Genomic DNA, 27484 nt, shown 5'->3' on the forward strand with positions numbered 1-27484 from the left:
TTAAGGTCGAGTGTGTCAGGTCGGGTCGGCCCTTTTAAACTTGCAAAAATTAAAAGCAAGGCTACTTCTTTAAAATATAAAATAGTAAACTGGATTTAAAAGAACCAACACTTTAAAGCCCAAAAATAAAAAACTGGCTTTTTAAGGTCAGGGCTAGCCCTTTTAAACTCTCTTACTTTTTTTTAATTAATATATAAAAAAAAATAAAAAAGTGAAAACCCTAGCTTACCTCCCTTAATTCCTCTTAGAGTTCTCATTCACGATTATTTCACGCACGGAGTTGACTTGTGAACTGTGAGTTTGTGACTTGTGAGTGGCTCTGACAGGGCAACTATGACCTTGCTCCATGCGCTCATCCAACATCCTTTCCTTCCTCTACATCCTACTTTGTCCATCAACCAACTTTAGTCATGGCCCACGGCGGCAACCCTCCTTTCCTCTACAGTTTGTCATTGTGCCCATGCTCTATCCCTCATCCTTGCTCAGAGCTTGAGTCATCTGCTGCATCCCTCATCCATAATAGATTTGCAATCACGATTGATCGATCACTTATCATCTCCTACTCTATCACTCATCCTGTGCTCACTGTTGTCTTTCATTAGCCTCTTTCCATCAGTAAGTGATTGTAATTGCAATAAAAAATTAAAATATATATATATATATATATATATAGGGTTGAGGCCTTAAAGGCCAGCCCTTTAACTCTAAGTGCTAGGGTTAACTCGATCAAAATAATACCCTAAAATAAAATCAAACTTAATAGGGCCAACCCTTTTAAATTCTAAGCCTTTAAGGGGCTGACTCTAATTGACATTTGTATAAATGAAAAGAATTTGGAATATGTACATTCATTAATCCAGAACTTGAAGGCCTAAAATATATTATAATGACCCACATTTATTACTTGATTATAAATTTAAAACTTGATGCCAAAACATAGTTAGAATACATTTTAGTATTTTATTTCCCTCCCTAATAGACGTCAAAAACAAAATTGTAATGTTATTTGAAATAAATATCATATATTGGCCAAAAAGTATATACAAATATCATATAAAATCTCTAAGCGCTATATATAGGGTTTTTCATAACGCAATCTCTTCTGCTTCTTTAATAATAACAAATAATCTCTCTTCCTTCTTGGATGTAATGTGATACATACTTTGTTCGTAACCTGCATCTCCATGAAAAACATTAGAGAAGTTGCTTTATTATGCACTATTCCTTCTATCTTATACATTAATCACATTCTAGAAGCATAATTTGATTCACTTTCTAAATCATGCATAATTTGATTTACTTTATAAATCATTAATTAATGAGATTGTTTTGTTTTAAATTAAAATTTTAAGATACCATTAAAAAGTAAGAGAAAAGAAAGATTAAAAATAATATTATATTATTATTATTATTTTTACTCAAGGATTATATTTAAAATTTGACTTACTTTATTCCTTGTACTTTTATTGTATTGATGTTGATGAGATTGATAAAAGTGACTTATAAATAAAATAAGAGTACACATGAGATGAACGTAGAAGAAACAATTAATGAGTTTTAATTTAATTTAGAAGAGGGGTATTATTTTATTTGTCACTCACAGTCTCTCATATATGCTGCCGATTGCCGAATATGAACGATTATGCTGTAAAAATTTATTATATAGAAGGCTTAATTATACCCATTTTTCTTTCTTTCCTCATTCTTATTTTGTACTAAATGCAACATATATATTACTTTATAACCAGATTCATTCACGAGTAAGATCCTGCAAAAAATGAACTTATAATCAATATTAGTATTAATTTGTAGAATATGTTCTTTATAAATTTGACTTATTCTATGTGTTTACATGGTTCAAAAAAGTATTAGCCAAATAAAAAATATATGCTTAAAAAAGGTTTTAAAAAATAAATATGGATGATTTTAGGTTATTAACTTTTGTTTAGAGTTCAAATCTACCAACTAGCTTAAGCATCTCATAAACAGACTGAAAGCCTCTAATGTGTCTTTCTCTAATATTCATTTTAATGCTTCAAGTTCTTAATTTTTTTTTTATTTTTTTTAGATCATTAAATTCTACTTAAAATAAGAGACATTCGGATATCTTGAAGTCTCAAAATGGTGAAGATTTATATTTTTTATGATTTTTCAAAAATAAAATGGTATAATTCTAATATTTTTCTTTAAAAATTGTAGAAAATACAAATTTTCATCATTTTAGGACTTTAAGATATCCAAATGTCTCTTATTTTAAGTAAAATTCAATGATAAAAAAATAAAAAATAAAGTTAGAAACTTAAAAGCATTACAATGAGCATTAGAAAAGGGCATATTAAAGACTCTAGCCCTCTCATAAACAAGTTCATCCCATCCGTCGATATCCTCAAAAGACATCATAAAAATGCTACAGTAATAAATGAACATATAACCTGTCACAACTGCCTCTAAAACATCATCCTAACTTGTTAATATGCTACGTAATGACAATGTAACGCCGACATGTTGGGCACGTTAGCTTGGTCGCTAACCAGCAGTCAATGCAATTCGAATGAAACACATGATTGCACGCAGGCAAAATCTGACATAGCTCTCCAACCTCAAAATCCTCCAAACATATCACACAATCCACACAGTTCCTCGTCGCTTTATTATTAATCTCATTCTCGCTTCCATACTTCACCAACGCCGGCAACTTCTTCATTGCCCTCAGAGTTTCCCCTCTTCGCTCGTCCACGTTCTCCGCCGCCGGTTCCTCCATTAACGCCCCCACCATCACCCACGCCTGCATGTTGCTCAGAACCAGAGCCTGAAACAGCGCCACCTGGTGTTGCGGCGGCGAGTGTGAAGGCATGTCGCCGCCTCCCGCCGTTAGCTCTGTTCCTTCTTCTATGTTGACGTCATCGTCGCGGGGATAGTAAATCCTGGTGTCGACGAGCCGGTAGAAGAAGCTGCAGAGGATGTGGTAGACGACGCAGAAGAAGAGTGAGACCGAGAAGCCGATGATGATGGAGGTTCGAAGATCGAACGTGATCGTGTATTGATCCGTTTGAAGGGGAATGCCAGCGTCGTTGTCATCTCCTGACCTCATGGTTGGGAGCAAATCTTCAAGGTGATCGGCCATAGATATGAATTCTTTGGTGCGTCTGTGTTTGTAAGAGATGAATGAATGTTGTGTGGGCGTTTGCGTCTGTAAGAGATGAATGTTGCGCTCTGAAAGTTGGTAATTTATATGGGCACAAAAGTAGTTGAAGTAAAGCTGTCATGAGGCAGCATGGGTTGTGAATGTTCCAATTATAGGTAATTTCAAACAAGAGAAAAAGTTCTATCATTTTTCTAATTTTTTCTCCCTCTGGATTATTTGGACACAACTAACAAAATATAGACAGAGGAAAAGAGCAGCCTAATAATTAATTGGTTTCCTTACTCATGAGCCTAATAAAAGGCTCGGAGATTTAGCAAGTCTTAGTCAAACACCTGCATGCATGGGGAATTAAGGTAGATCTTGAAACACATATATTAGCTGACAAGGTCGACAAGGATAAAATTAACTAACGACCGGTTTAACACCCATCTTTCAAAACAAATATTTAATTTTTTACATTTATTATATATTTCTTTTATTTGACAGATCTCGTCTTTATATTATTTTCTTCAATATGGTCTTTTAATACCAAATACTATATCGCTGCCCCATTTTTTTAGGACATCATCTTGACATTCTTTGTAGAAACATACTTCATATCAAAGATAACTAGAGCTCAAACCCGCCGAAGAAGGAGCATAATGTCAAAGGCTTACACAAGCTTTCCAGTTACCCCAAAAAGGTCAAAAATAACGAAGCGAAAGTATAGAATCAACCAAAAGAGTCAGCCAAACAAGAACACAGACGTCTTCCTTCACATTGACGGCCACATAATATACAGATCTTTTCTTTAGCCACGGAAAATACATAGATAACATTCAAATAATGTTGAAACTAAGCTAATCTGAGCTTGAAGTATGGCAAACACTTAGCATGGCAAGTTACAATCCTCTATTGCCAAACTCTCAGCCAGCTAGAATGCCTAGATTCATTCAGGAATTACAACGCCGAGGAATAGAAAGATGAAGAAAGAGCATCAGGAGAATCAAGAGGCAAATACGGTAACTTGAAATACAAAGTTCTTCCTCTTGATAAGCTCAAACACACAGACGTCTCCTTCCTTCACACTGTTGGACCTGGCGAAACCGATCCAACCCTTCCATATTCGGATAGATCCCGGGTGTAGCCTATGAAAATTGATCGCCCATTTTTGTCCCTTAGAATCCTGCAGCTTCATAGGACCAAGTTTTCCCACATAAGCTCTCCAAAATGAAATCGGTACATCCTACACATGAGCACAAGAGAATTGATGGATGAGCCACGAATTAACAAAGTGAGAAAGAATCACATTCATAGAACATAAACGTTCCTCACCAGATAACGACAAGTCAGATTACTTGGCCTTACTATAGCAGTAAAAGATGGATTTTCTGGTTTGAAATTCTGGGCAGCTTCCATGGCACTTTGCTTTCTTCTCAAGGTGTTCTTCATTTTGGAACAACGTCTTTGCCTAGATCTATCTTTCTCTTTCTCATGATTTCTTGAGGACTCTATTTCTTGCCCGGATCTATCTTTGTTTCCCGATTTACCGTGGTTCAATACATTGTCATCGTCTACATCAATTATTTCTTCTTGATCTTCCAGCTTATGCTTCTTGCTCCTCGTGTTGTAGCCATTGTGATCAAAGCTGGATGACCTTTTCCTATGGCGTTCAGATGCCGAGTTCTGCTTCTCAAAGTTAGTTTTGCATGGATAGTAAATCTCAGCTCCACTCACATCAAAGATCACCACACTGAACTGTGAATTGCCTTCATACTTAAACACAAGAAAGAAGCCAAAACTAATAGAGTAGTATTTCACAAATTCCTGCCAACCTTTGCAAAAGCAAACCTCGTTTTCAGATTTCTCCAGTTCCATTTTCCAAGCAAGGCCATCCGGAACACCAATCGTTGCATCACAAGCCAGTTCATTCTCAAATCTTCTTACAAACTCCTTTGGAATTCTCTGCATGGTCATTCCTCTAATTACTTTGATTTTCTGAATTATGAGATTAATTAAATCAATGGAGGTAAGCAAAGTGGTTCGTACTTGATAAATGGATTCTTTCGACTTCCTCTAAGTGAAGTTCGGATCCAGAGAAAAAAGAAAAGATAAGGTTTTCCTTTTGGTTACAAGAGTAGAATCTCTTGAATAGTTGACATTATCTACCATTAATAATTTCAAAAAGTTACTTCGTATGAATCTTCAAAAAAGTGGTATAAAAAAGTTTGATCATCGGAATAGTCGAGCTCTGCATAGCCATGAAGAATAAAATGATTCTATCAATTAGTTAGAATTTTCCTTTTTGGTTTCAAGCCCATGAGGCAAAATTCAGAAGGAAATACAAGTTTCAGATATGTTCACTAATATATAGTCTTTAAACGCAAATGAAAATTACATCACAAAATAAAAAGATAACTTATTTAGGATGAGAAACACAGAGCACGAACTAGAAACTTGAATCGAAAACAAAAAAAACAGAGCAGCAAGTTTTTCCAGCTCAATTCTTGAAGCAACTGGCAATCATATCCTCTTATTCTCAAATAGTTATAGGTCAATCTTCTGAGTGCCTATATTGTTATTATATTTCCCTAGAACACCAAGAAACAACTCGCACCTCATTCCAAATCATACACAATAACCCCGAAATTTTTATTATTTTTTCTATCATTGCCATTCAAGAAACTTTCTCTGGATTCCTTTCATTTCGCTTGGCATAAAAAATGTATATAGCAACTATTAGAAGAGCTGAGTACTAGTAAGATCCACAGATTAAACATTGTGTATGAAGCAGCTAGTGCATATTTCTGCATTTTCTCCGCTCAGTGTAAGGCCAACCAAAAAAAAAAAAAGGCAGAGCTTACCATGTCTTGGCTATGAATCGTTCCGGGAAGTATGATCTTGAAGAAGTGGCTGGGTACAGCATTAGCTGAATAAACCGATGGCCGGACAAAGGTTCTCCTTCTCCGGCGACGCCTCGACCTCATTGATGGATCAGTGTGATGTGCAGTGTGAAGTCTTTTCACTCACTTGTACACTCCCCTGTCAATCAAGCTCACCTGTTTTTTCTTACTCCCTCCCCTTTCGTCCGTTTAAAACATTTTTATTCTGAATCTCCCTTTTAATAAAATAATTATTTATTTTTAAATTATTTTTATATTTTTATATTTACTTAAACATTTTTAAAATAAATAAAATAATTTATTTAATAGAAGTATTTAAAAAAAAGATAATAATTATATATCAAAAGATTAAAAATATTTTATATTTTTTATCATTATTTTTAAAGGAATGGAGTGCTTTTCTTTACTCTCTCTGTTTTTTTCCTTTTCAAATATCTAAATAGGATGCATTTAATTATATCATTAAAATAATTTTAAAAATAAAAAAGTTGAATATATTGAAAGAAGCTATTCCTCCACTTGTATGAAGCAACGTCAGAACTTCCATTTGAAAATGTATTCACATTTGGTCAATTACAGTGCTTTGAATACAATTGCATCTCATAAAATGATATTTATAAACAATTAAAATAATTACTGGTAACAAAAAAAATTAAAAAATTATCTTAAAAATGAAATAAATTTTTAAATTTACCCATATTTTAAAATATAAATTTAAAAAGAAAAATCTTAAAGAGTTGTAATCAAAGATAAGTGAAAAAAAAATTAATTAATATTCAACTTTATATATATATATATATATATATTTTAAGTGACTAATATATATCATCATCAATGTTTTACAAGGTTATTGATATAATATATATAATTGGAGGGGTAGTATTATTCAAGAGTTCTCGCGTTTTAAGCTTGTGTAAATATAAAAATATTTTTAAAAAATTATTTTAATTGAGTTTAATAATACTTGAATCTAACACTAACACAGCCAAATAGTCATATAAAAAGATATTATTGTACCTATGTTGAATTTTTGGCAAAAAAAAAAATAATATTATACCTATGATTCACTAATGGGCAAAACACCATTTTTCAAAAGATAAATTGACTTACTGGTCAACAAAATTCTTGTACTCAAAAAACATGAATGAAGTTTTTGAAAATTTGAGAGTGTGGTTGGTTACATTGATATATAAAAGTTTATTATCAATATACAAGAGGAGTTTATTATTAATATACAATAATATATCATTGACAAAGATACTAAATTGATCATAATATAAAATATAATAAATATTGAACTATTTATTTAATTTAATCTTATAACATAAACTATATCTGTAAAAATTTCTTTTTAAAAATTTGCGGTGAGCTGCATTATTATTACTTCTTGATTTGGTTAGGAAGAAAAATAAAGAAAAAAGAAACAAGAAGGAAAAACTTCCAAAAATAATAATTTTGTTTACTATTTTAAAAAAGTTTCCTCCTATTTTTCTTTGCTCCTTATTTTCTCCTCACTTCCATCCAAACCAACCTTTAAATTAAATTAATTTTTATACTTTCTTCTGTCTATATTCCGTGCATTTATGCATGGAACCACAGCTATAGGTTTCATTCCAGTCTAATTTGTCTCCAAATCGCTCATGCGGAAAAGCAGCAACAAGGATCAAAGTGAGGTAGAAAAATGACTTCGATCTCACAAACCAGCATGTCAACCCATAAAAGCCTCAGGTTTGGTTAAATTGTTTTCAACTAACTAAAGGCAAATATAGGGTTTTTTTCGCAGCCAAAAATACATTCTAAAAGCACATTAGGTGTTGTACAACCCAAAAGGAGTTTTGCTCAACTCTCATTAGAGTTGATTTTGACATTCGCAGATGAAGGAACGTTTGAGAATATGATTCCCATGTTATCCTTTAAAAAGAACACGTGATAAATTTATTATCAAGAGGCAAATATGGTAACTCGAAATCCAAAGTTCTTCCTCCTGATAAGCTCAAACACACAGACGTCTCCTTCCTTCACACCGTTGGCCCTGGCGAAACGGATCCAACCCTTCCCTATTCTGATTGATCCGGCGCCTGCTCTGTGAAAATTGATCGCCCATTTTTGTCCATTAGAATCCTGCAGCTTCATAGGACTAATTTTTCCCACATGAACTCTCCAAAATAAAGCCGGCACATTCTGCATGTAAGCAACAGAGAATTGATATGATAACAGAGTGAGAAAGAATCATAAACATTCCTCACCAGATAACGACGAGTCAGATTTCTTCGCCCTATTAATGCAGTAAAAGATGGATTTTCTGGTTTGAAATTCTGGGCAGCTTCCATAGCGCTTTGCTTTCTTCTCGAGGTGTTCTTCATTTTGGAACAACGGCCTTGCCTAGATCTATCTTTCTCTCTCTCATGCTTTCTTGAGTTCTCAATCTCTTGCCCAGATCTATCTTGTTTCCCGATTTACCATCGCTCAATGCATTGTCATCCTCTACATCAATTATTTCTTCTTGATCTTCCAGCTTATGTTTCTTGCTCCTTGTGTTGTAGCCACTGTGATCAAAGCTGGATGACCTTTTCCTATGGCGTTCAGATGCCGAGTTCTGCTTCTCAAAGTTAGTTTTGCATGGATAGTAATCTCAGCGCCACTCACATCAAAGATCACCACACTGAACTGTGAATTGCCTTCATACTTAAACACAAGAAAGAAGCCAAAACTAATAGAGTAGTATTTCACAAACTCCTGCCAACCTTTGCAGAAGCAAACCTCGTTTTCCGATTTCTCCAGTTCCATTTTCCAAGCAAGACCATCTGGAACACCAATTGTTGCCTCACTAGACAGTCCATTCTCAAATCTTCTTACAAACTCGTTTGGGATTCTCTGCATGGTCATTCCTCTAATTAGTTAGATTTTCTGAATGGATTCTCTCGACTTCCTCTAAGTGAAGTTCGGATCCAGAGAAAAGGTTTTCCTTTTGGTTACAAGAGTTGAATCCCTTGAATAGTTGACATTCTCTACCATTAATCACTCCATATAATAATAAAAAGCTGAGTACTTCACATGAATCTTTAAAACCAGTTATAAAAAAGTTTAATCATTGGAAAAGTCGAGCTCTCCATAGCCATGTAGAATAAAATGGTTCTATTAATTGGTTATAATTTTCCTCTTTGGTTTCAGGTGCATGAGGCAAAATTCAGAAGGAAATACAGGTTTCAGAGATGTTCACTAAAACGAAAATTACATTACAAAATAAAAAGATAACTTATTTTGGATGATAAAACACACGGCACGAATTTGAAACTTGAATCGAAAACAAACAGACAGAGCACAAGTTTTTCCAGCTTAATTGTTGAAGCAACCGGCAATCACATCCTCTTATTCTCAGATAGCTACAGATCAATCTTAGGAGTGCCTATATTGTTTTCTATATTTCACTAGAACACCAAGAAATAACTCGCACCTCATTCCAAGTCCTACACAATAACACCAAATTTTTTTTATTTTTTCTATCATTTTCATTCAAGAAACTTTCTCTGGATTTCTTTCATTTCGCTTGGCACTAAAAATGTATATAGAAACTATTATAAGAGCTGAGTACTAGTAAGATCCACGGATTAAACATTGTGCATGAAGCAGCTGGTGCATATTTCTGCATTTTCTCCGCTCAGTGTAAGGCCATTAAAAAAAAGCAGAGGTTACCATGGTTTGGGTATGAATCGTTCCGGGAAGTATGATCTTGAAGAAGTGGCCGGTTACAGCATTAGCCGGACAAACCGATGGCCGGACAAAGGTTCTCCGGCGACGTCTCGACCTCATTGACGGAGTGCGCACTGTCCAACAGGGGTTGGGTCAATCAAGTTTAATTACTTCACTCTCCTGTCAATCAAGTTCACCAGTTTTTTCTTACTTTTCTCTCTCTCTCTCTCTCTGTTTTCTTTTTTCTCTTTAAATATCGTAAATAAAATGCATTTAATTATATTATTAAAATAATCTTAAAAATAAACTGACAAGCGGCTAGTTATGATAAATTTAAAATAGAGAAATCTTAGGGCAAAGATGAATTCTTCAAAAAAAAAAAAACTAATAATATTATACCTTTGTGTGTTTGTGTGTGTGTGTGTGTGTTGTGTGGGTGGGGGGGGGGGTATCAATATATTTCAAAAGGTGATTAATATAAAATATATGACTGGAGGTAGTAGTATTATTCACAAGGTCGATATTACTATTAGTATACCTATTTTGGCTATAAAAGAAAGAGGTAGTATTATATCTATGATTCACGAATGGGCAAAATATAATTTTATAAAATTGAAGTTGAGCTACATTATCAATTTATCATCACTTACATTGATTGGATCAGGAAAAAAAATAGAAAAAGAGAGAAAATTAAAAGAAAAACTTCTTGAAATAATAATTTTTTTTACTATTTTGAAAAAAAATTTCTCCTAGTTTTTCTAATCATTTTTCCTCCACCCAAACCAACCCTTAATCAAATTCATTTTTATACTTTCTTCTGTCTATATTCCGTGCATGCATGTATAGAACCACAGGTATAGGTTTATTTTCAAGTCTAATTTGTGTCCCCAAATCGCTCGCGTGGAAAAGCATCAACAAGGCTTTGCTCTATTTGCTCTCTTGGGATCAAAGAGAGCTAGAAAAATGAATTAGGTCTCACAACCCCGCATATCAACTCATAAAAGTCGCAGGTTTGGTTAAAGTTTTTTCAACTAACTTACTTAAGGCAAGTCTAGAGCTTTCTTGTTTTCATTTTTCACAATTAAAAATACATACTGAAAGCACATTAAGTGTTTGATCTCTTTTCAGTTTTAGTTTCAAAAATGTGTTGTACAACCCAAATGGACTTTTGCTCAACTATCATTAGAGTTGCTTTTGACATTTGCAGATGAGCATTTGAAAATATGATTCCCATATTATCCTTCAAGAGAACACGTGATAAATTTATTATCAAGAGGCAAATATAGTAACTTGAAAAACAAAGTTCTTCCCCTTGCTAAGCTCAAACACACACGTCTCCTTCCTTCACATTGTTGGCCCTGGCGAAACCGATCCAACCCTTCCCTATTCTGATTGATCCCGTGTATCTACGAAGATTGATCGACCATTTTTGTCCAGTAGAATCCTGCAGCTTTATAGGACCAAGTTTTCCCATATAATCTCTCCAAAATAAAGCCGGCACATCCTGCACATGAGCAAGACAGAATTGATCCTTGAGCCATGAATTAACAGAATGAGAAAAAATCACATTCATAGCCCATAAGCATTTCTCACCAGAAAAAGGAGTCAGATTTCTTCGCCGTATTAATGCAGTAAAAGATGGATTTTCTGGTTTGAAATTCAGGGCAGATCCTATAGCACTTTGCTTTCTTCTCAAGGTGTTCTTCATTTTGGAACAACGTCTTTGCCTAGATCTATCTTTCTCTTTCTCATGATTTCTTGAGGACTCTATTTCTTGCCCAGATCTATCTTTGTTTCCCGATTTACCGTGGCTCAATACATTGTCATCGTCTACATCAATTATTTCTTCTTGATCTTCCAGCTTATGCTTCTTGCTCCTCGTGTTGTAGCCATTGTGATCAAAGCTGGATGACCTTTTTCTACGGCGTTCAGATGCCGAGTTCTGCTTCTCAAAGTTAGTTTTGCATGGATAGTAAATCTCAGCGCCACTCACATCAAAGATCACCACACTGAACTGTGAATTGCCTGCATATTTAAACACAAGAAAGAAGCCAAAACTATAGAGTAGTATTTCACAAATTCCTGCCAACCTTTGCAAAAGCAAACCTCGTTTTCCGATTTCTCCAGTTCCATTTTCAAAGCAAGACCATCTGGAACACCAATTGTGGCCTCACTCGACAGTTCATTCTCAAATCTTCTTACAAACTCCTTTGGAATTCGCTGCAGGGTCATTCCTCTAATTACTTTGATATTCTGAATTATGAGATTAATTATATCAATGGAGGTAAGAAATACAAATGATATGTCTGTGGTTGGTACTTGATGAATGGATTCTCTCAGCTTCCCCGCTATGAAGTTCGGATCCAGAGAAAAAGAAAAGCTTTTCTTTTTGGTTACAACTTACAAGAGTTGAATCCCTTGAATAGTTGACATTCTCTACCATTAATCACTTGATATAATAATTAAAAGCTGCTTCACATGAATCTTAGAAACCTGGTATAAAAAAAGTTTGATCATTGGAATAGTCGAGCTCTCCATAGCCATGAAGAATAAAATGGTTCCATTAATTAGTTAGAATTTTCCTTTTTGGTTTCAGGCGCATGAGGCAGAATTCAGAAGGAAATACATGTTTCCGAGATGTTCACTAATATATAGTCTTTAATCACAAATGAAAACTACATCACAAAATAAAGAGATAACTTATTTTGGATGCTAAAACATATCATGGACTTGAATCGGGGAAAAATAAATAAACAGACAGACAGAGCCCTAAGTGTTCCTGAAACAGAGCACTAACTTTTCCAGCTAAATTCTTGAAGAAACTGACAATCGCACCTTCTTATTCTCAAACAGTTAAAGGACAACTTCTGAGTGTCTATACTGTTTGCTATATTTCACTAGACCGCCAAGAAGTAACTCGCATCTCATTCCAAATCATACGCAATAACCCCTAATTTTTTATTATTTTTTCTACCATTGCCATTCAAGAAGATTTCTCCGGATTTCTTTCATTTCGCTTGGTATAAAAAGTGCATGTAGCAACTAATAGGAGAAATGAGTAGGATCCACAAATTGCACAGTGTATAAAGCGGCAGGTGCATTTTTCTCCATTTTCTCAGCTCAATGCAAGCAAAAAAAAAAAAAGCGGAGCTTACCATGTCTTGAGTATGAATCGTTCCGGAAAGTATAATCTTGAAGAAGCGGCTGGGTTCAGCATTAGATAGAGAAACCGATGGCCGGACAAAAGTTCTCCGACGAAGCCTCGATTTCGACCTCATTACGTGGCAAGTCTCTTTCGGCACTCGTGCTTCGCTCCCTAGTCAAGTTCACCATTTTTTCTTTCTTCTCTTCTCGCTGCTTGTTCAACGTCGTTTTCACATTGCCAGAGTTAAGAGGCAAATTTACGCATAAAATAATCATCTGGGAGCATTCAATATCATAAAATAAAAAAAAATATATAAATATTTGTAACATCATATAAGTAAGTGTAAAAATGATTAAATTATTAACTTTATTCTAACGATGTTAGTTTTTAGTATTAAATGCTGACTGTGTCAGTTTTTATTAACATAGACTAAAAAAAAGATAAAAATACTCTCGAAGTGATCATCCAGGAGTATCTAGTAGCTTAAAATAAAAAAAAAGAATAAAAATACTCATAATATTATCAGAGTCGATGCAAAAGTAATCAATTTATCAAATTCTTTAAATATTTACCGTTTAGCTAACACTTAATTAAAAGTTTATCATTTTTTCGCTGATGTAGATAAAAAATATTTTCAGGTGAATTTCTAAGGAGGTTGATCGATTACAGTGTGAATACCTATAATGTTATTTTAGTAAGTGTAATAGTGACCAGTTTGTCAAACTCTAAGATTCAACATAATGAGATAAGTTGTACACAATCAAAAATCGAGAGTAAGCACGCCTCCTACGCCACCCTACCTTAAGAATAATGTCATATTCTTAAGCAATATCATTCATAATGGGTTCAGAATTTCCAAATGGTTGTCGCCATTGCTACAAAGAAGCGAGCAATTTAATTTGATGTTTGGTCAAAATGATATTTTCTTGCACAATATTCATACGATGAGTAATTATCCTCTTTATAATTTCACCTAAGAACATTTTTTTTCACATCAGCGAAAAATGGTCAACTTCTACTTAGGTATCAATTAATTAAATGGTTAACATTTAAAAGATTTGATAAACTGATCACTTTTGCATCAACTCTAATAATATTATAAGCATTTTTATCTTTTTTACTTTAAATTACTGAATGCACCTAATTGACTGCTTCATGGGTATTTTTGCCCATTTTTATTCCATGTCAGTAAACACTGACAGGTGACATACACAATCAACATTTAATATCGAAAACCAACACTATTAGAACAAAGTTAATAGTTTAGTCATTTTTACACTTACTTATGTAATACTATTGATATTTATGTTGCTTTCCTCACTTTATGATATTGGGTATTTCTGAATAATTATTTTATGTATAGGTTTACCCTTTAACCCTTTAAAATAAACCCATATTCCGTTGCATTGCTTTTTAAAAATGACAAGGCTAGATGTAAAAGAGGAAGCAAGAAGTATATATTGTAAATAAGTACTCTAACCATCCAAAAAATCTTATCACGATTCTAAATTATCATGTGAATAATATTCTGAATTTTAAATTTTTAAAATATAGAAAAACTTTTCTTAACTTCTAAATGTTAAGTGTCCGAGACTTATGTGTTAAGTTGAGAAAATGATCATTACTTTTATAGTTATAAGACTTAATTACATACTGATGCGGCACTCATTTTGACTCTTAAAAATAACAATCATTTTTTCTAACTTAATAATGAGATTTCAAGCATTCAAAATTTAGACATTGAGGAAAGTTTTTGCATGTTCTAAAAGTTTAGGATTCAAAATACTCATTAATCCTTAATTATATTATTAAAATAATCTTTAAAAATAAAATAACTTTCTAAATTGCCCATATTTTAAAATAAAATTTTTTAAAAAAGGAAAACCATTCAGAGTTATAAATAAAGATAAATTTATAAAAAAAACCTAATTAATACTCTATCTTTAAATATATATATATATATAACTAAAAAGTGACTAATATATATGATAATTAAGAAATTCATACATACACCCGTCATGCCATATCATGTAGCTGTAAATATAAATTAATTATGCTTTGATGATGATATAGAGAGGAAAGATAAAAAAAAATTAAAGAGACACCATATTTTAAAAATAAATAATTATAAATAATGATACTTAAAATTTTATTTGATTGAAATTATGTTATTTTATTGAATAGTTTACAAAAGCTTCTCATGATCATCAAAATGTTTTAAAAGGTGATTGACACAATATATAGAATTTGAGGAAGTATTATTATTTACTAGATTTTGAGTTTGAGCTTTAAAGAATGTAAAAAATATTTTTAGTAAAGCTATCTTTAATTAAATTCAATTATACTTGAATCTTATATAGTGAAATAGTCATATAAAAAAATTATTACCATCATCATTTTTATTGTACCTATTTTGGCAAAAAAGAAAAGAAAAGAAAGATATTGTTTTACCTATGATTCTCCCATGGACAAAATACGGCTTTATAAATTTTCAAGTGAGCTGCATTATCATCATTTAAGAATCAAATTAATTTTTATACTTTTCTCTGTCTATTTACCATGCATGTAAGTATAGAACCACGGTTATAGTTATTTTTCCCAATCTAATCAGTCTCCAAATCGTTAATGCGTGGAAAAGCCGCGACAAGGTTTTGCTCTATTAGAATTAAAGAGAGTTAGGAAGATGAATTATATCCCATGAACCAGCACATCAGCTCACTGAGATTTGGTTTGAATGGGAGGAAAATGAAAGGAGAATAAAAAAGAGAAAATATTAGGAATAAAAACTTCTACAGACTATATGATGGACCCCATGACACGGGTGACATAGCATTAATGGCAACGAAACTTGAGGATGGTAATCATAAGCATGGTGATATAGAAGGAGCCAAATACTTCCAATCCAACGTACCTAAAGACCCATTACAACACATTGGAGGTCCAATGAAAAGAGCCCGAACTAAAGCCATGAAGCAAGCCTTGTTCAGTCTTGTGCAAGAAGTTCAAAAGCTTGGAAAGCATTGGGGAACTCTTCTCAAGCCCAAAGGAGAGCATCTATACGTGTATAATGTATTTAAGATCCAAACTTATGAAGAGTCAAGCCCAAGAAATGCAGACCTTAGCCCAATGCAAGGAAGACTACAAGTTGAGCCTCTTGCAAGCAAGGAGGCATGAAACCCTAGTGAAAAAGTCAAGGGTGACATGATTTTAAATCCTTTATGATCTCTTGATTGTCTCCTAAATTATTTCCTCTTTTAATGGTCATTTGATTTGATTTTCTATTTTGAGTCTAGTCAAAGGTTAAAATTAATTATAGTATTAATTTATAAATTTTGTAATCCCATAATTTTAGGATCACATCTCCTAAATTATGTGGCTGAATATTTTATCATTATTTTATATTATTTCTCCTTTTAGTATTAGGAAATTAGGGTTTTAATTTTAGGAAATATTTTTTTCTATGAGCCTATATAAATTAGGCATGCTCCCTATTATAAACGACACAGAAGTTGAATGAAATTATTCATTTTAGAGTTTATAACTCTTGTGAGCCTTAGTGCTTTGTGGTGGTATTTCGTATGAGAAACAGACGTGATCAATTTTTGTGGTGTCTTCGAAAGTTGAGGTTCCTAGAGGCAGGTGCTTTAGAGGATCTTCGCCTTGATCATTATCCTATTGTTTACTTCATACCTTTTTTTATTTCCGTCATAAATTTCGTCCCTTTCTTTTTGTTCTTGTGTTTTTGTTGTTTCAGAGTTCTGTCCCCAAACTAGCACGACTCTGTTTCCGCGTCCCCTATCACTATAATTTTTTTACCATTTTTGAAACTCTTCTTTTTGAGTATTTATTCCTTTCTAATTTTCTTTCTATCCAAATTAAGGGTTAAAGTCACTGGTTTGGTAAAAGTTTTATCAACTAATTAACTTGAATGTGGTGTAATACAAGGGTTGTTGGTTTTCAATTTTTTTAAGGGAGAATGACAATTAAGGACATTCTAAGAACATTAATTTCAATTACGAATCATGAAATTTTGAAATCTCAATTAAGGACCATGGACCTTAATTATGATAAAAAAATGTAGTCTGTGAGATGGGATTCACTATTGTCATTTAGAAATTCACGAACCCAACTTGAGAAAATTACTAACATATATTATGAAAATATGAAACCTCACTTGGGAATAGAATGTTTAACAAAAAGCGCTATTTAAGAATTCACTAATTAGACTTGAAAAAATTTCTAACATATATTATGAAAAAATGAAACCTACTTGAGAATCAATTGTTTAATAAAAAATGACTTGTCCAGATTAGTATTTTTTATTAAACAATCGATTACCAAGTGAAGTTTCATGTTTTCACAATATATGTTAGAAATTTTTTCAAGTCGAGTTAGTGAATTTTCAAGTGGTGCTTTTTGTTAAACAATTAATTTTCAAGTGGATTTTCATATTTTCACAATATACATTACAAATTTTCTTGAGTTGGGTTAGTGAATTCTCAAGTGACAATAATGAATTCCACCTCACGGACTACATTTTTTATCATAATTAAGGACCATGATCCTTAACTGAGATTTCAAAATATCATAGTTCATAATTAAGATTAATGTTTTTAAAATGTCCTTAATTATTATTCTCCATTTTTTTAAAATACGTGGCTATGAAAAACTCACCCAAAGAATATATATATATATATATATATATATATATAGTTATATCAAAATACATGATATTTTTACACCTAGTCACCGGCTCATCAAAGATTGTTAAATCAATATTATCGCTAGATACTCAGTTAGCAAATGTACTAGCACATCTATTTACTTCCATGGCTTTCAATTTTTTTGTTTGTTGTAAGTTTTAGTCTGAAACTAGCATCTACTTCCTGTGCAGGGAGCATATACTTTATGATTAATATAACTAAAGTAAGAGATTATATTATTGTATTCAATTTACGTTTATACTTGATAAATTAAATTATAATGTTTACAAACAAACAATATGTTAAAAATACCATCATTCAATATAGATTATAACTCATTCAATTTTATAATTTGTTATCTGATGCATTTTTAAAAAAGGGATGATAAAATTTGCTTCAATAATAATCTAGTCTTTTAAGTTTGCCTTAATAATAATTTAGTCCTTCAAGTTTGCCTCAATAATAATTTACTTTTTTAAATTTATTATTTGAAGAAGAGGTAACATATTGTTAAAATTTGCTAATATATATGACAAATATTGAATTGATAGCCACATATATTAATGATAAAATTAAATTGACTTGAATGAAAATTTGTTCTCATTCAACCATATGCAATATGTTAGGTTATCAGCATGCTTTATATGTTAAATTAATTTATGGGTCAATTTTTATTTCAAAACCTAAAAGATTAAAGTAACAATTTAAGAAGGCGTAAGGAATTATATTGATAAAAATTAAACTTAAAAAAAATAAAGTAATAATTAAGCAAATTTGAGGGACTTAAATTTTCATTTTCTTTTTGAAAATAAACAATGTACTTTATTTTAAAATTCATTACCCCATGGATATTAAATATATGAATATCAACTTATTATAGTTTAAAATTTATTATGCAAGATAACAAATAAAAATACATCTTATGCATAAAAATAAAATAAAAATTTGTTTTATCTTATAATTTATTTCCCTGTGCGTCTAGATCTAAATTTAAATGGATGTAGACTTGAATTTTTATAATTTGTAACCTTATAATTCTATTTTAAGTTTTCAATTTATATTTTTATTATGCATTTGATATTTAACATTTACAATAAAAAAGTTAGATAGTATTATATGATAAAATATCTTACAACAGCTAAATTAAATTAAATAATTGTTATCATATCACATGTGATACTTATTAAGTGATATGATTTATTTCAGTCATTAAATTCAAGTACGATATACCTCACAGAATCACTATGACACTATACTTCTATCATATATAATTCATTGACAAATTTTATTATATATTTTCTCAATTTTTAAATATAAGAAAATTTTTTATATGGTTTGTTGTTATTTTTTATAAGAAAAAAATAATTTTCAAAAAGTATTTATGACATCTTTTCTTAATTATTCTTCATTAAATGATAGTATCATCAAACTAGGAAAACATAAAATGTTAATAACAAATACATTTTAATCCAAACTTTTTAATTTTAGACATAATAATTAAAATTAAATAATTTTTTAAACTATATGAATTGATTAAAATTTACTTACATATAAAATGAATGGGAATAAGTTGATTAATTTAAAAAATAAAATATTCTATTTTATAATTTATTATTTAAATTTGTATGTTTTATACAATTAATTATATAATACATATACAAAATACAAGCAACAACCGATGAATCTCTTACATTTGTCAAAAAAAAAAAAGATCTCATGCATATTTTTGTTTTCTGCGAGACTCATATTTACAAACATTTTTTATTATGAGTTTCACACTTATTTTTTTAATTTATATGTTACATGCAATTAATTATCCGATACATGTACACAATATAAATAATAAATGATAAATTTCCTACATTTATAAATGAAAAATCATAGTACCATTTATGAAACTGTTCATTTAATTGTAAATGAACAGTATCATAAACGCACTTTATTATATATATTAATAATTAATGATATATGCTATCTAATGGGGTGGGTTGGGGTGAAAACTATTATTTTCATTTTGATTTTTTAGATATTCTCCCTCCATCTTTAAATATAAAAAGTTATTAAAATATTTTTAATAAATAAATTATCACAGTCTTATTAAATTAAAAAAATAAATATTTTTATTAATTTATTTTAAAAAAAATTTTATTTTTTATTTATAATAATTAAAGGCAACATTAAAATATTATTGTACTTTTGATTAAATAATTAATTTTTATTAATTTGTGTGATGTGATAAAAAATATTTTATATATAAAGATTAAGAGAGCAACAATTAAAAAAATATTTATTTTAAAAAATTTATGAATAATATATTTAATATATTTTATTTTGGTTTTGTATATATATTTTATGTTAAGTATATTAATGACCATTATCCCATCGATTCTACAAAGGAAAAAATTTGATGTCAACTCGGTCTCTGAAGTCTGGACATCTTCAAAGATAAAATTAGGATGGGAAGAATCTAAGGAAACTAGGATGGGAAGAAGCGAGAGCAACGTCTTACTGAACTGACGCGTGACTATTCTTCAGAGCCTACCTTAAACCCTAATTTTCATAATACTGCCTGCTGCTCTGTTCAAGTTCTTGGTTGTTATCTCCAATGGAGGAAGAAAATTTGGATACCCCCAAATCCGTACTTTACGAGACCCTGAGTCCCTTCTATCTTTCAACCCCCGACCAGTCACCAGTTCCCGATGAACTAGAGCCCTATACTGTTTTCCGGAACGAAATTTCTCTGTCGACCCTTCAATCTCCTTCGCCGGAGACTTCTGCCCCCGATTTCTTTTCTCTCGAAGTTGGCACTGATGAGGCTTCTGAGCGAGAATCCCTCTCTTTCCAATTGCCTGAACCAGCTGCAGCTACTGAGCCGAAGACGCCGGCTCTCGTGTCTGAGCCAAAGCTTGAGAGCAGCTGGTTTCGCGGAAACTGCAAATTCAGGAGTCCCATGCTTCAACTGCATAAAGGTATCTAATTGACTGTTTTTTTTTTTTAAAAAAACTTTTTGGGTTTGTTTCTCCGTAAGGGGAAAAAAAAACAGTTGACGCTGGCAGCATTTGCATTTGCATTTGCTTGGGATTATAACCTTGATCTTATCTTTTGACTGTCTCCTTTCCGTTGTGTTCATATTATTGTCAGGTTCAGTAGTTTCAAGTTTTTTCTTTACCAGACAAATAAAATCTATACTGAATTTTTTTTTTATTCTGGGGGCAAATTGGCGAGGGAACTACTATGAAGAGAATCATAATAGATAGGTTGGGAGTACTTATATTTCCATGTGCAAAACTAAGGGGGATTTCTAAATTGCAGAATATTCCCTTGAGGCTTGTGTAAAACTAATTTAGCCTCACTTAGGCCTTTTCTGGCGAGGGAACTTGAATTCGGATGCAATTTTATCTTAGTTGTGACGTTTGGCAGGAAAAAAATTCTGTGCAACTTGCAAAACTATACTCAGAAATATTACAAGGTCTTGTTCATTTGAGTACTGACTTTATTGAAAAATTTGGATTCAGGTTCGACTGATGTTTAATTTCATCCTTGTTTTCATTCTTTTTTTCCTTTCTAGACAAGGTGACCGGTAATACCATCGCTTCCTCTAAACTCCAGTTACTCTACCTATCTAGATTTTCTAGTCTTTTTATCATATCAAGGACTGGTTTACTGCAATTTTTTTCCTTCATAAAGCGATTTCTCAAACTGAGAGTTACTTTTTAAGCTTCTGGCAAAATTTGAGAGAGTTAATCTTACCCAGTTTAAGAGAGAAAATAGAAGCCTTTGACTTAAAATCTTGGACAGTTGGAAGCTGCTGTTGTTAGACTCGAGATGTTTGATACTTTTGGAATTTATGCTCTCTGGTTCTCAAAATTGTCACTTTGGGTTTTTTTAATACGGACCAAGAAAATCATTAAATAATTTGGATTATAGCGAAAATTTAATAGCCTTTTACTAAATGTTCGACTTGAAAACTCTCTTAAATACCCTATTTGAGTATTTGTTATGTACTTCTATTAAAATGAATACCCTAATTACCAATATTTTTGTTGGTGAAGGGTAAAATAGTAAAAATAATAACTAATAATTTGTTGAAATTCTGAAGCAACAAATATTTTGAAGATCACAAAATCTTCAAAGTGACAATTTTTTTTTTTTTGTGAACTGGAGGGAGTATTATTCTATTAAAGTTGTACTTTGCAGTTAAACATACACCTGCTAGTAGGATGATAATATTCTTTTTGGTAAATAGTCTGAGGATAATAATAAGCCCTTAAATGTGTGAGTTGGCTTCAGCTTCTGTAAATCCTGTGTTTGGTCACAGGTGGATAATAATTTGACAAGGCATGAAATGTGAGAGGAAGTTGTTTAGTGCAAAGTGTTAGTAATATTTTATTCTATCTGATTTTCTAACGTGTCTTGGAATATTTGGTGTACAGAGATAGTAGATTTTTGTGAATTTTTGTCACCTACTTTGGAAGAAAAAGCTGCACGTGACGTGGCAATAGAATCTGTGTTTCAAGTGATAAGACATATATGGCCTCATTCCCAGGTATTGCTAATTGCTTTCTTTTGTTATCTCCATTTATTGACGTTATTATTGCATTGAGTTTAATCATTCATGTGGAGTATTGAGATGTAGTGAATTTGCGTATAATTATTACTGTCAGGTTGAAGTTTTTGGGTCTTTCAGGACTGGGCTATATCTTCCAACTAGTGATATTGATGTAAGTTTTGTTGCTTCTCTGGTACTAAAATATATAACTTGTTCATATTTTGAAGTTGCTTTGTTGTGATCAAATTTCTTAGTCTAATCCTTCAATTTAGGTTGTGATTCTGAAGGCAGGCTTGCCAAGTCCACAGCTTGGCCTAAATGCACTTTCTCGGGCATTTTCACAGAGGGGCATGGCGAAAAATATCATGGTCTGGCTCTCTCAGCTTAAATATGAGCATTGTCATGGCTGAGAAAATATATCAACACTTTTTTTTTTTAAAAATTATGTGCTGGATATGTTTCTTGCCAATTTCACACAGGTCATTGGAAAGGCTCGAGTGCCAATTATTAAATTTGTTGAAAAGAAAAGTGGTCTTTCATTTGATATAAGGTATACTTATCTCCTTAAGTTTGGGTTCTAAAATTACTCTCTTGATTTATCATTATATCTTTTCTTTTTCTTTTTCTCATCTTGATGGAGTTTTCATATAATCTGATTAATAATAGTTGAATGTGTTCTTTACTTCTCTTCAGCATATGTGATATTAGATGAGCTGTTTAGCTTGCAACTTATATCTTCTGTTAACTTTATTTAATTATGAAAGCATGCTGTCGAATATTGACCTAAGGAAGTTCCATTAAGAATACTGAAGTATGGTTTTGTGCACTTGCATTGCATATTAAGGGATGGGATGGATTTTTGTTCCATGCGTGATACGCATGTTCCATCTGAAGCTCCCAGGGCCCTTTGGTAGGATATAATAGTTACATACTAGAGGATCAAAAATCTGGATTCACTTTGCCTTATTTGCAGTTCCATTAGGAGTCTTTTTTTCTCTCCATTTAAGTTTAATAATTCTCAGATGCCTATAGGCAATGGCTTGTGTAATCTCACAATACTATGTAATCTTATCATACCAGTCACTAAAATTAGTTTGACAAGCCATGCCCATATTATTCTGATACAGATGCTTTGCTTGCTTTCTTATTTATAGATGCATGGTTGCCTCTATTATCTCCATCTTGGATTGTCATATTGCTCGTTATTGTGCAAATAGTTGCAATCAAAGTTTGAAATCCATTTTAATATTATTTTCTTACTGACTCTATATGCTGTGGTTCAGTTTTGATGTGGATAATGGACCCAAGGCTGCTGATTATATTCAGGTTTGTCCACTATTTTCCACCTTCTGGTCTGAATATGATTTTTTCCCACCTTTCTGCTTTACCCAAATGGAGAGTATATGATAGTCTTTGATGTGGCTGCGAGAGGGTTGATTATTCTGTGTTATGGAACATTTTTAGATGCTTGTTCATGTGGATTTATTGTTATGGTTGACCTTGCAGGAAGCAGTGGCTAGATGGCCCCCATTACGGCCTTTATGTTTGATTTTAAAAGTGTTCTTGCAGCAAAGAGAACTAAATGAGGTCTGTGGTCACTTGGATTTTTTCCCCTCTCCTTGTGATCCGTGTTCTCGTTTATCTGATTGAAGATTTTTTTTTTTAATTATGCAGGTATATTCTGGTGGGATTGGTTCTTATGCTCTCCTCGTCATGCTTATGGCAATGCTACGAGTAAGTGATTCTAAAATTTGCTTTTAACATTCTCTTTGGTTCTAGCTTGCTTATCAGTGTTCACATGCAGCTACCTCATTCAGCATATGTTCTACCTGTTGGCCGACAGTAATAAATCATGAATTGGTCTTTTTTCTTGAATAGTGGAGTGTACTATTGAGCACTGCATAAAACATCTGACAATTCATTTCCCAATGATTTATCCTGCTCTCCTACATGGTGTTATTGTATGTGCTACAGAATGTCCGAGAGAGCCAAGTATCTGCAGAACACAACTTGGGAGTCCTTTTGGTATGTATCTTTGAACAGAATTTTATTTGATTCATGGGTGTGAATGGGTAGCTAAAGGGTGTCTTGAGGGATTCTTCCTGTTTTTAGTTTGCTTTGTTTCAATATTGCCAATATTTCTAAAAAAGTATGAATTATAGTCCTAATTTGAATTTGTGTTTACAAGCCCCCTTTGGGGGACACAAAGCAAGGAGTATATTTAAAGTTTACATTTGGATTCTCTGATCTTATTTTTTTTTTTCTTGGTCGAAAATTAGGTGAAATTTTTTGATTTTTATGGACGTAAATTGAACACTTCAGATGTTGGTGTCTCGTGCAATGGGACAGGCACATTTTTCTTGAAGAGCAAGAAAGGGTAATAATAAGAATATACATATGTTTGCAAGGTGATTGGTTACATCTGACTATCTTGTGCATTAAACATAATGTATTTCCCTTTCTCATTTCTCAGGTTTTTAAACAAGGGTCGACCGAGTCTTTTGGCAATTGAGGATCCCCAGGTATTCATTGAAGATTCGTTTTATTTTGTTCAGTCCTAACAGCTTTTTTGAAACAAAAAGTTGTGTACCCCTCCCTCCCTTTTTACTATAATCTCCTCAATTAACCTTAATTTAAAATTCTTTGATGGAGAGTATTTTAGTAAAGAAAGATTAAGGTTAGACTAAAATGCATATTTTAAAATTAAAAGGTTGATCTGTTTAATTCAAGTAAAACTCTGGGAGATCTCTGTGATTTACTCTAGCTTTTATGGTTAAATTTTCCTCCTCTATTTTATTTATAGTAACTTTTTTACAAATTTTTTGAAAAGAATTTTTAAATACAAATTAAAGTTATGCTGTAACGTGACTGTTTTTAAAGACACTGTTTATTATCTCTATTATGAAAATTGGAGTAAATCCATCAAAACTAGTGAACTGGTGCTAGAACTGATCTGGAATTTCACAGGGCAGGTAAAAAAGAAGACCAGTAAAAAAAAAAAAATAGTCTAATGTTGAGTAAGCATTATTCTTGTATATAACTAGTTATATATTTACTTAATAAATGCTATGATGATGGATTATTTAGTTGACAGCTTTGAGTTCAATAGATAATTATGGATGAAAGTCAAGAAATTTAGTAGGAATAGCTTTTTTAATTTAATATTTAATGTATAAAGTTGAAAGTATTTAGTGTATTGCTACTTCGATTATGGTTCAATTACAGCCGAGCCATTGAACAGATCAATGATTAGTTGGGTTTTATAAACTTTGGTTATTATTATTGGCGTGGTTGATTGACTAAAGTTGCCCTTCTGGCTGACTTAGGCAGCCGAGAATGACATTGGAAAGAACTCGTATAATTATTTCCAGGTTTGTTTCTTTTCCCATTTCTTGGTGCATGGTGTGTATGATATTATTTTTAGAAAATAATTTTTTCTGGGTAAACAAGGGTTGATTACATCCTAAACATTAATACCGGGAAGTGAAGTCCCAGTTACATCCGAAAGAACAAGAACTCTAACACAGACAGGGACTTCTTTAGAGGATAATTTTTAATGCATAAATTGGTGAAGCCGAATTTATCTTAAAAAAAGAAAGTGGGAAATGGAATCTTCCTGTTTTAAATGTCATTATGTTAAGATGGCATTGAGTTTCCTATTCCTCATCCTTGCTTATTTTTTCCCCTTAGATGTATGGTTCATTATGTCATTCCCTGAAACTATGACAGTCTTTTGTGGAATATGAAATTCATGAACTAGTCGCTCTCTTATGGGGATTTTGTTCTTGCAAGTTATATACATATCTGAAAGTCGTTGACATAATAACCCTTGAGTGGTACCTTACTTTTGCTCCACTTTACCCTTTGATCATGTCCTATTACCCTGGTAGTTTGTTGGGAATCGTGTGCCCCTTTGTGTTGCATTATCTTAAATCGGCATGCTTACCTATGAATGCTGGAAAACTATCTTCATTTGCTGCACAATTTTGTGAGAAATTTAAATGCTGTTTGAATGGCTGGCATGGGGTTGCATCAAACTTAATCTGCAAAGCTCTCTGTTAGTCTGTTTCCTTTTTCCTATTGGTTTGAAGGCTGAACGTTCAAACTATTGCACCTATCTTTTTCACTGACCGATCCTTTTTCCTCTTGACCCATCCTTTTCACTGGAGCAATGTGGTTTATTGGTATACTTGCCGATTTTCTCTGCCAGGCAGGACTGTAATTTAGCTCTTTTGCAGGTTAGGTCAGCTTTTGGGCTGGCTTTCAAAACGCTGACCAATCCCAATATCATCCTGAGCTTAGGCCCTAAAAGAAGTATTCTTGGAACTATAATTAGACCAGACCCTGTCTTGCTGGAGCGTAAGGGGGGTTCAAATGGGGACGTAACTTTTGCTGCCTTGCTTCCCGGAGCAGGCGAGCCATTACAAGTACAATGTGGAGATCACGATATCTTAGGTAACTGGGATATTGATGATGAAGAATCCTTGCCTCGGGGAGGAGATTCTGCTGGGGATAAAAGCACTTCAGGGAAGAAGAGAAAATCTTCATTTAGGGAAAATCCCAAAAAGAAGCTAAAAGAAAATGGGCATTTGGGAATGGTGCGGAATGAAGAGAATGTCTCAGGGAAAGAGAACGGCAGTAAGAAGAAGAGTAGGAGAAAATCATGATGAAGCGATAATTTGTTTTGAAAGTTGACCTCAAGTGTTTTGAGATTTTTAACCTTCAAAATGAGGCATATAGATCTCAATCTGGTCCGTGTAACAGTAGCTAGAGTGAGGCACACTTGTGCACCTGGAAGTCCCAAGTCATTTCAAATGACTCCTGGATGCGAGCTTTTAGTTTTCCCAGAGGCATCCACATCGACAATTTTTGATATTTGTAGGTTCTTAATTCATTGTCGTCATACGTCCTATTACTTAGAGTAGCTTGTGCATTTCTAGGAACAGAAGCGAAATGAAAAGCGTAGTGGCTGTAAAATGAGGGACAAGAGTCATGTCCTTTGGAGTTGATGATGTCATTCTATAATATTTTATGGACCAAAACATCTGTATCATAACGTCAATTATTATTTATGATTTTATTGGCTTCTTCGTCGCATTCTGCTTGCTGTGCACTCTGTAATTTTTCGTCTCGATGAAGTGTATGGCCTTTAACTCTGCTTCCGTTTAAACAATTTAATTATATAAGCATTGAAATGTGAGTTGTTTTTTTTTTTTTTGATTAATTTTAATTCAATCCCATGACGTATCCATTGATGTTTAGATATTAATTGGGTAATGACAAAACTGGTAAAAAAAAAAAATTCCCTTGTGATATATATATATATATATATATGTATTTTTGACCTGATCCCTCGTGAAAGTGAATTTC

At 32.5% G+C, this 27484-nt stretch overlaps 5 protein-coding genes across 11 annotated transcripts; 1 reads left to right on the plus strand and 4 right to left on the minus strand.

The window, feature by feature from the left end:
* Positions 1-3876: 3876 nt before the first annotated feature.
* On the minus strand, positions 3877-6144 carry LOC129315065 (B3 domain-containing transcription factor VRN1-like). The gene is made up of 3 exons (XM_054958578.1): positions 5989-6144; positions 4460-5089; positions 3877-4370 (listed from the first exon to the last, which is right to left on the minus strand). Exons 1-3 carry the CDS (start codon positions 6109-6111, stop codon positions 4131-4133), a joined length of 993 nt encoding a protein of 330 aa, XP_054814553.1. The 5' UTR covers positions 6112-6144; the 3' UTR covers positions 3877-4130.
* Positions 6145-7968: 1824 nt separating this feature from the next.
* On the minus strand, positions 7969-8357 carry LOC129316768 (B3 domain-containing protein REM19-like). The gene is made up of 2 exons (XM_054961146.1): positions 8274-8357; positions 7969-8208 (listed from the first exon to the last, which is right to left on the minus strand). Exons 1-2 carry the CDS (start codon positions 8355-8357, stop codon positions 7969-7971), a joined length of 324 nt encoding a protein of 107 aa, XP_054817121.1.
* LOC129315137 (B3 domain-containing transcription factor VRN1-like) lies at positions 8238-9833 on the minus strand. The gene is made up of 2 exons (XM_054958695.1): positions 9721-9833; positions 8238-8901 (listed from the first exon to the last, which is right to left on the minus strand). The coding sequence occupies exons 1-2, from the start codon at positions 9721-9723 to the stop codon at positions 8521-8523; spliced, it is 384 nt and encodes a 127-aa protein (XP_054814670.1). The 5' UTR covers positions 9724-9833; the 3' UTR covers positions 8238-8520.
* A 1119-nt stretch (positions 9834-10952) lies between these two features.
* On the minus strand, positions 10953-13052 carry LOC129314883 (B3 domain-containing transcription factor VRN1-like). Of its 6 annotated transcripts, none has more exons than XR_008594315.1 (3): positions 12873-13052; positions 12037-12210; positions 11319-11937 (listed from the first exon to the last, which is right to left on the minus strand). XR_008594315.1 is itself a non-coding variant. In XM_054958369.1 (3 exons), the coding sequence occupies exons 1-3, from the start codon at positions 12993-12995 to the stop codon at positions 11719-11721; spliced, it is 261 nt and encodes an 86-aa protein (XP_054814344.1). In that variant the 5' UTR covers positions 12996-13052; the 3' UTR covers positions 11319-11718. The 6 variants fall into 6 exon arrangements, 3 of the variants coding, with proteins under 3 accessions (XP_054814343.1, XP_054814344.1, XP_054814342.1); XR_008594314.1 differs by having other exon boundaries at positions 12013-12210; XM_054958369.1 differs by lacking the exon at positions 12037-12210 and having other exon boundaries at positions 11319-11742; positions 11824-11937.
* A 6921-nt stretch (positions 13053-19973) lies between these two features.
* Positions 19974-27214, plus strand: LOC129315592 (uncharacterized). 2 transcript variants are annotated; one of them, XM_054959414.1, is made up of 13 exons: positions 19974-20534; positions 21999-22111; positions 22230-22286; positions 22387-22482; positions 22594-22664; positions 23398-23440; positions 23621-23701; positions 23789-23848; positions 23998-24139; positions 24437-24491; positions 24588-24636; positions 25441-25485; positions 26353-27214. In XM_054959414.1, exons 1-13 carry the CDS (start codon positions 20171-20173, stop codon positions 26779-26781), a joined length of 1605 nt encoding a protein of 534 aa, XP_054815389.1. In that variant the 5' UTR covers positions 19974-20170; the 3' UTR covers positions 26782-27214. The 2 variants fall into 2 exon arrangements, with proteins under 2 accessions (XP_054815389.1, XP_054815390.1); XM_054959415.1 differs by having other exon boundaries at positions 24089-24139; positions 24394-24491.
* Positions 27215-27484: the final 270 nt, after the last annotated feature.

Source organism: Prosopis cineraria, unplaced genomic scaffold (genome assembly GCF_029017545.1).
Source record: "Prosopis cineraria cultivar Desert tree isolate PC_DT_omini unplaced genomic scaffold, ASM2901754v1 PC7, whole genome shotgun sequence".
NCBI lineage: Eukaryota > Viridiplantae > Streptophyta > Magnoliopsida > Fabales > Fabaceae > Prosopis > Prosopis cineraria.

Excerpts from the sequence above, each read along its gene's own strand:
- LOC129315065 (XM_054958578.1), bottom strand. The coding sequence starts at position 6,111 with ATGAGGTCGAGGCGTCGCCGGAGAAGGAGAACCTTTGTCCGGCCATCG. Across the intron at positions 5,090-5,988 it reads CGATTCATAGCCAAGACATG|AGAATTCCAAAGGAGTTTGT; the intron begins GTAAGCTCTGCC and ends ATGACCATGCAG. Across the intron at positions 4,371-4,459 it reads ATCTGACTTGTCGTTATCTG|GATGTACCGATTTCATTTTG; the intron begins GTGAGGAACGTT and ends GCTCATGTGTAG.
- LOC129316768 (XM_054961146.1), bottom strand. The coding sequence starts at position 8,357 with ATGGAAGCTGCCCAGAATTTCAAACCAGAAAATCCATCTTTTACTGCA. Across the intron at positions 8,209-8,273 it reads ATCTGACTCGTCGTTATCTG|AATGTGCCGGCTTTATTTTG; the intron begins GTGAGGAATGTT and ends GCTTACATGCAG.
- LOC129314883 (XM_054958367.1), bottom strand. The coding sequence starts at position 12,995 with ATGAGGTCGAAATCGAGGCTTCGTCGGAGAACTTTTGTCCGGCCATCG. Across the intron at positions 11,938-12,872 it reads CGATTCATACTCAAGACATG|CGAATTCCAAAGGAGTTTGT; the intron begins GTAAGCTCCGCT and ends ATGACCCTGCAG.
- LOC129315592 (XM_054959414.1), top strand. The coding sequence starts at position 20,171 with ATGGAGGAAGAAAATTTGGATACCCCCAAATCCGTACTTTACGAGACC. Across the intron at positions 22,665-23,397 it reads GGTCTTTCATTTGATATAAG|TTTTGATGTGGATAATGGAC; the intron begins GTATACTTATCT and ends GCTGTGGTTCAG. Across the intron at positions 24,637-25,440 it reads TGGCAATTGAGGATCCCCAG|GCAGCCGAGAATGACATTGG; the intron begins GTATTCATTGAA and ends TGGCTGACTTAG.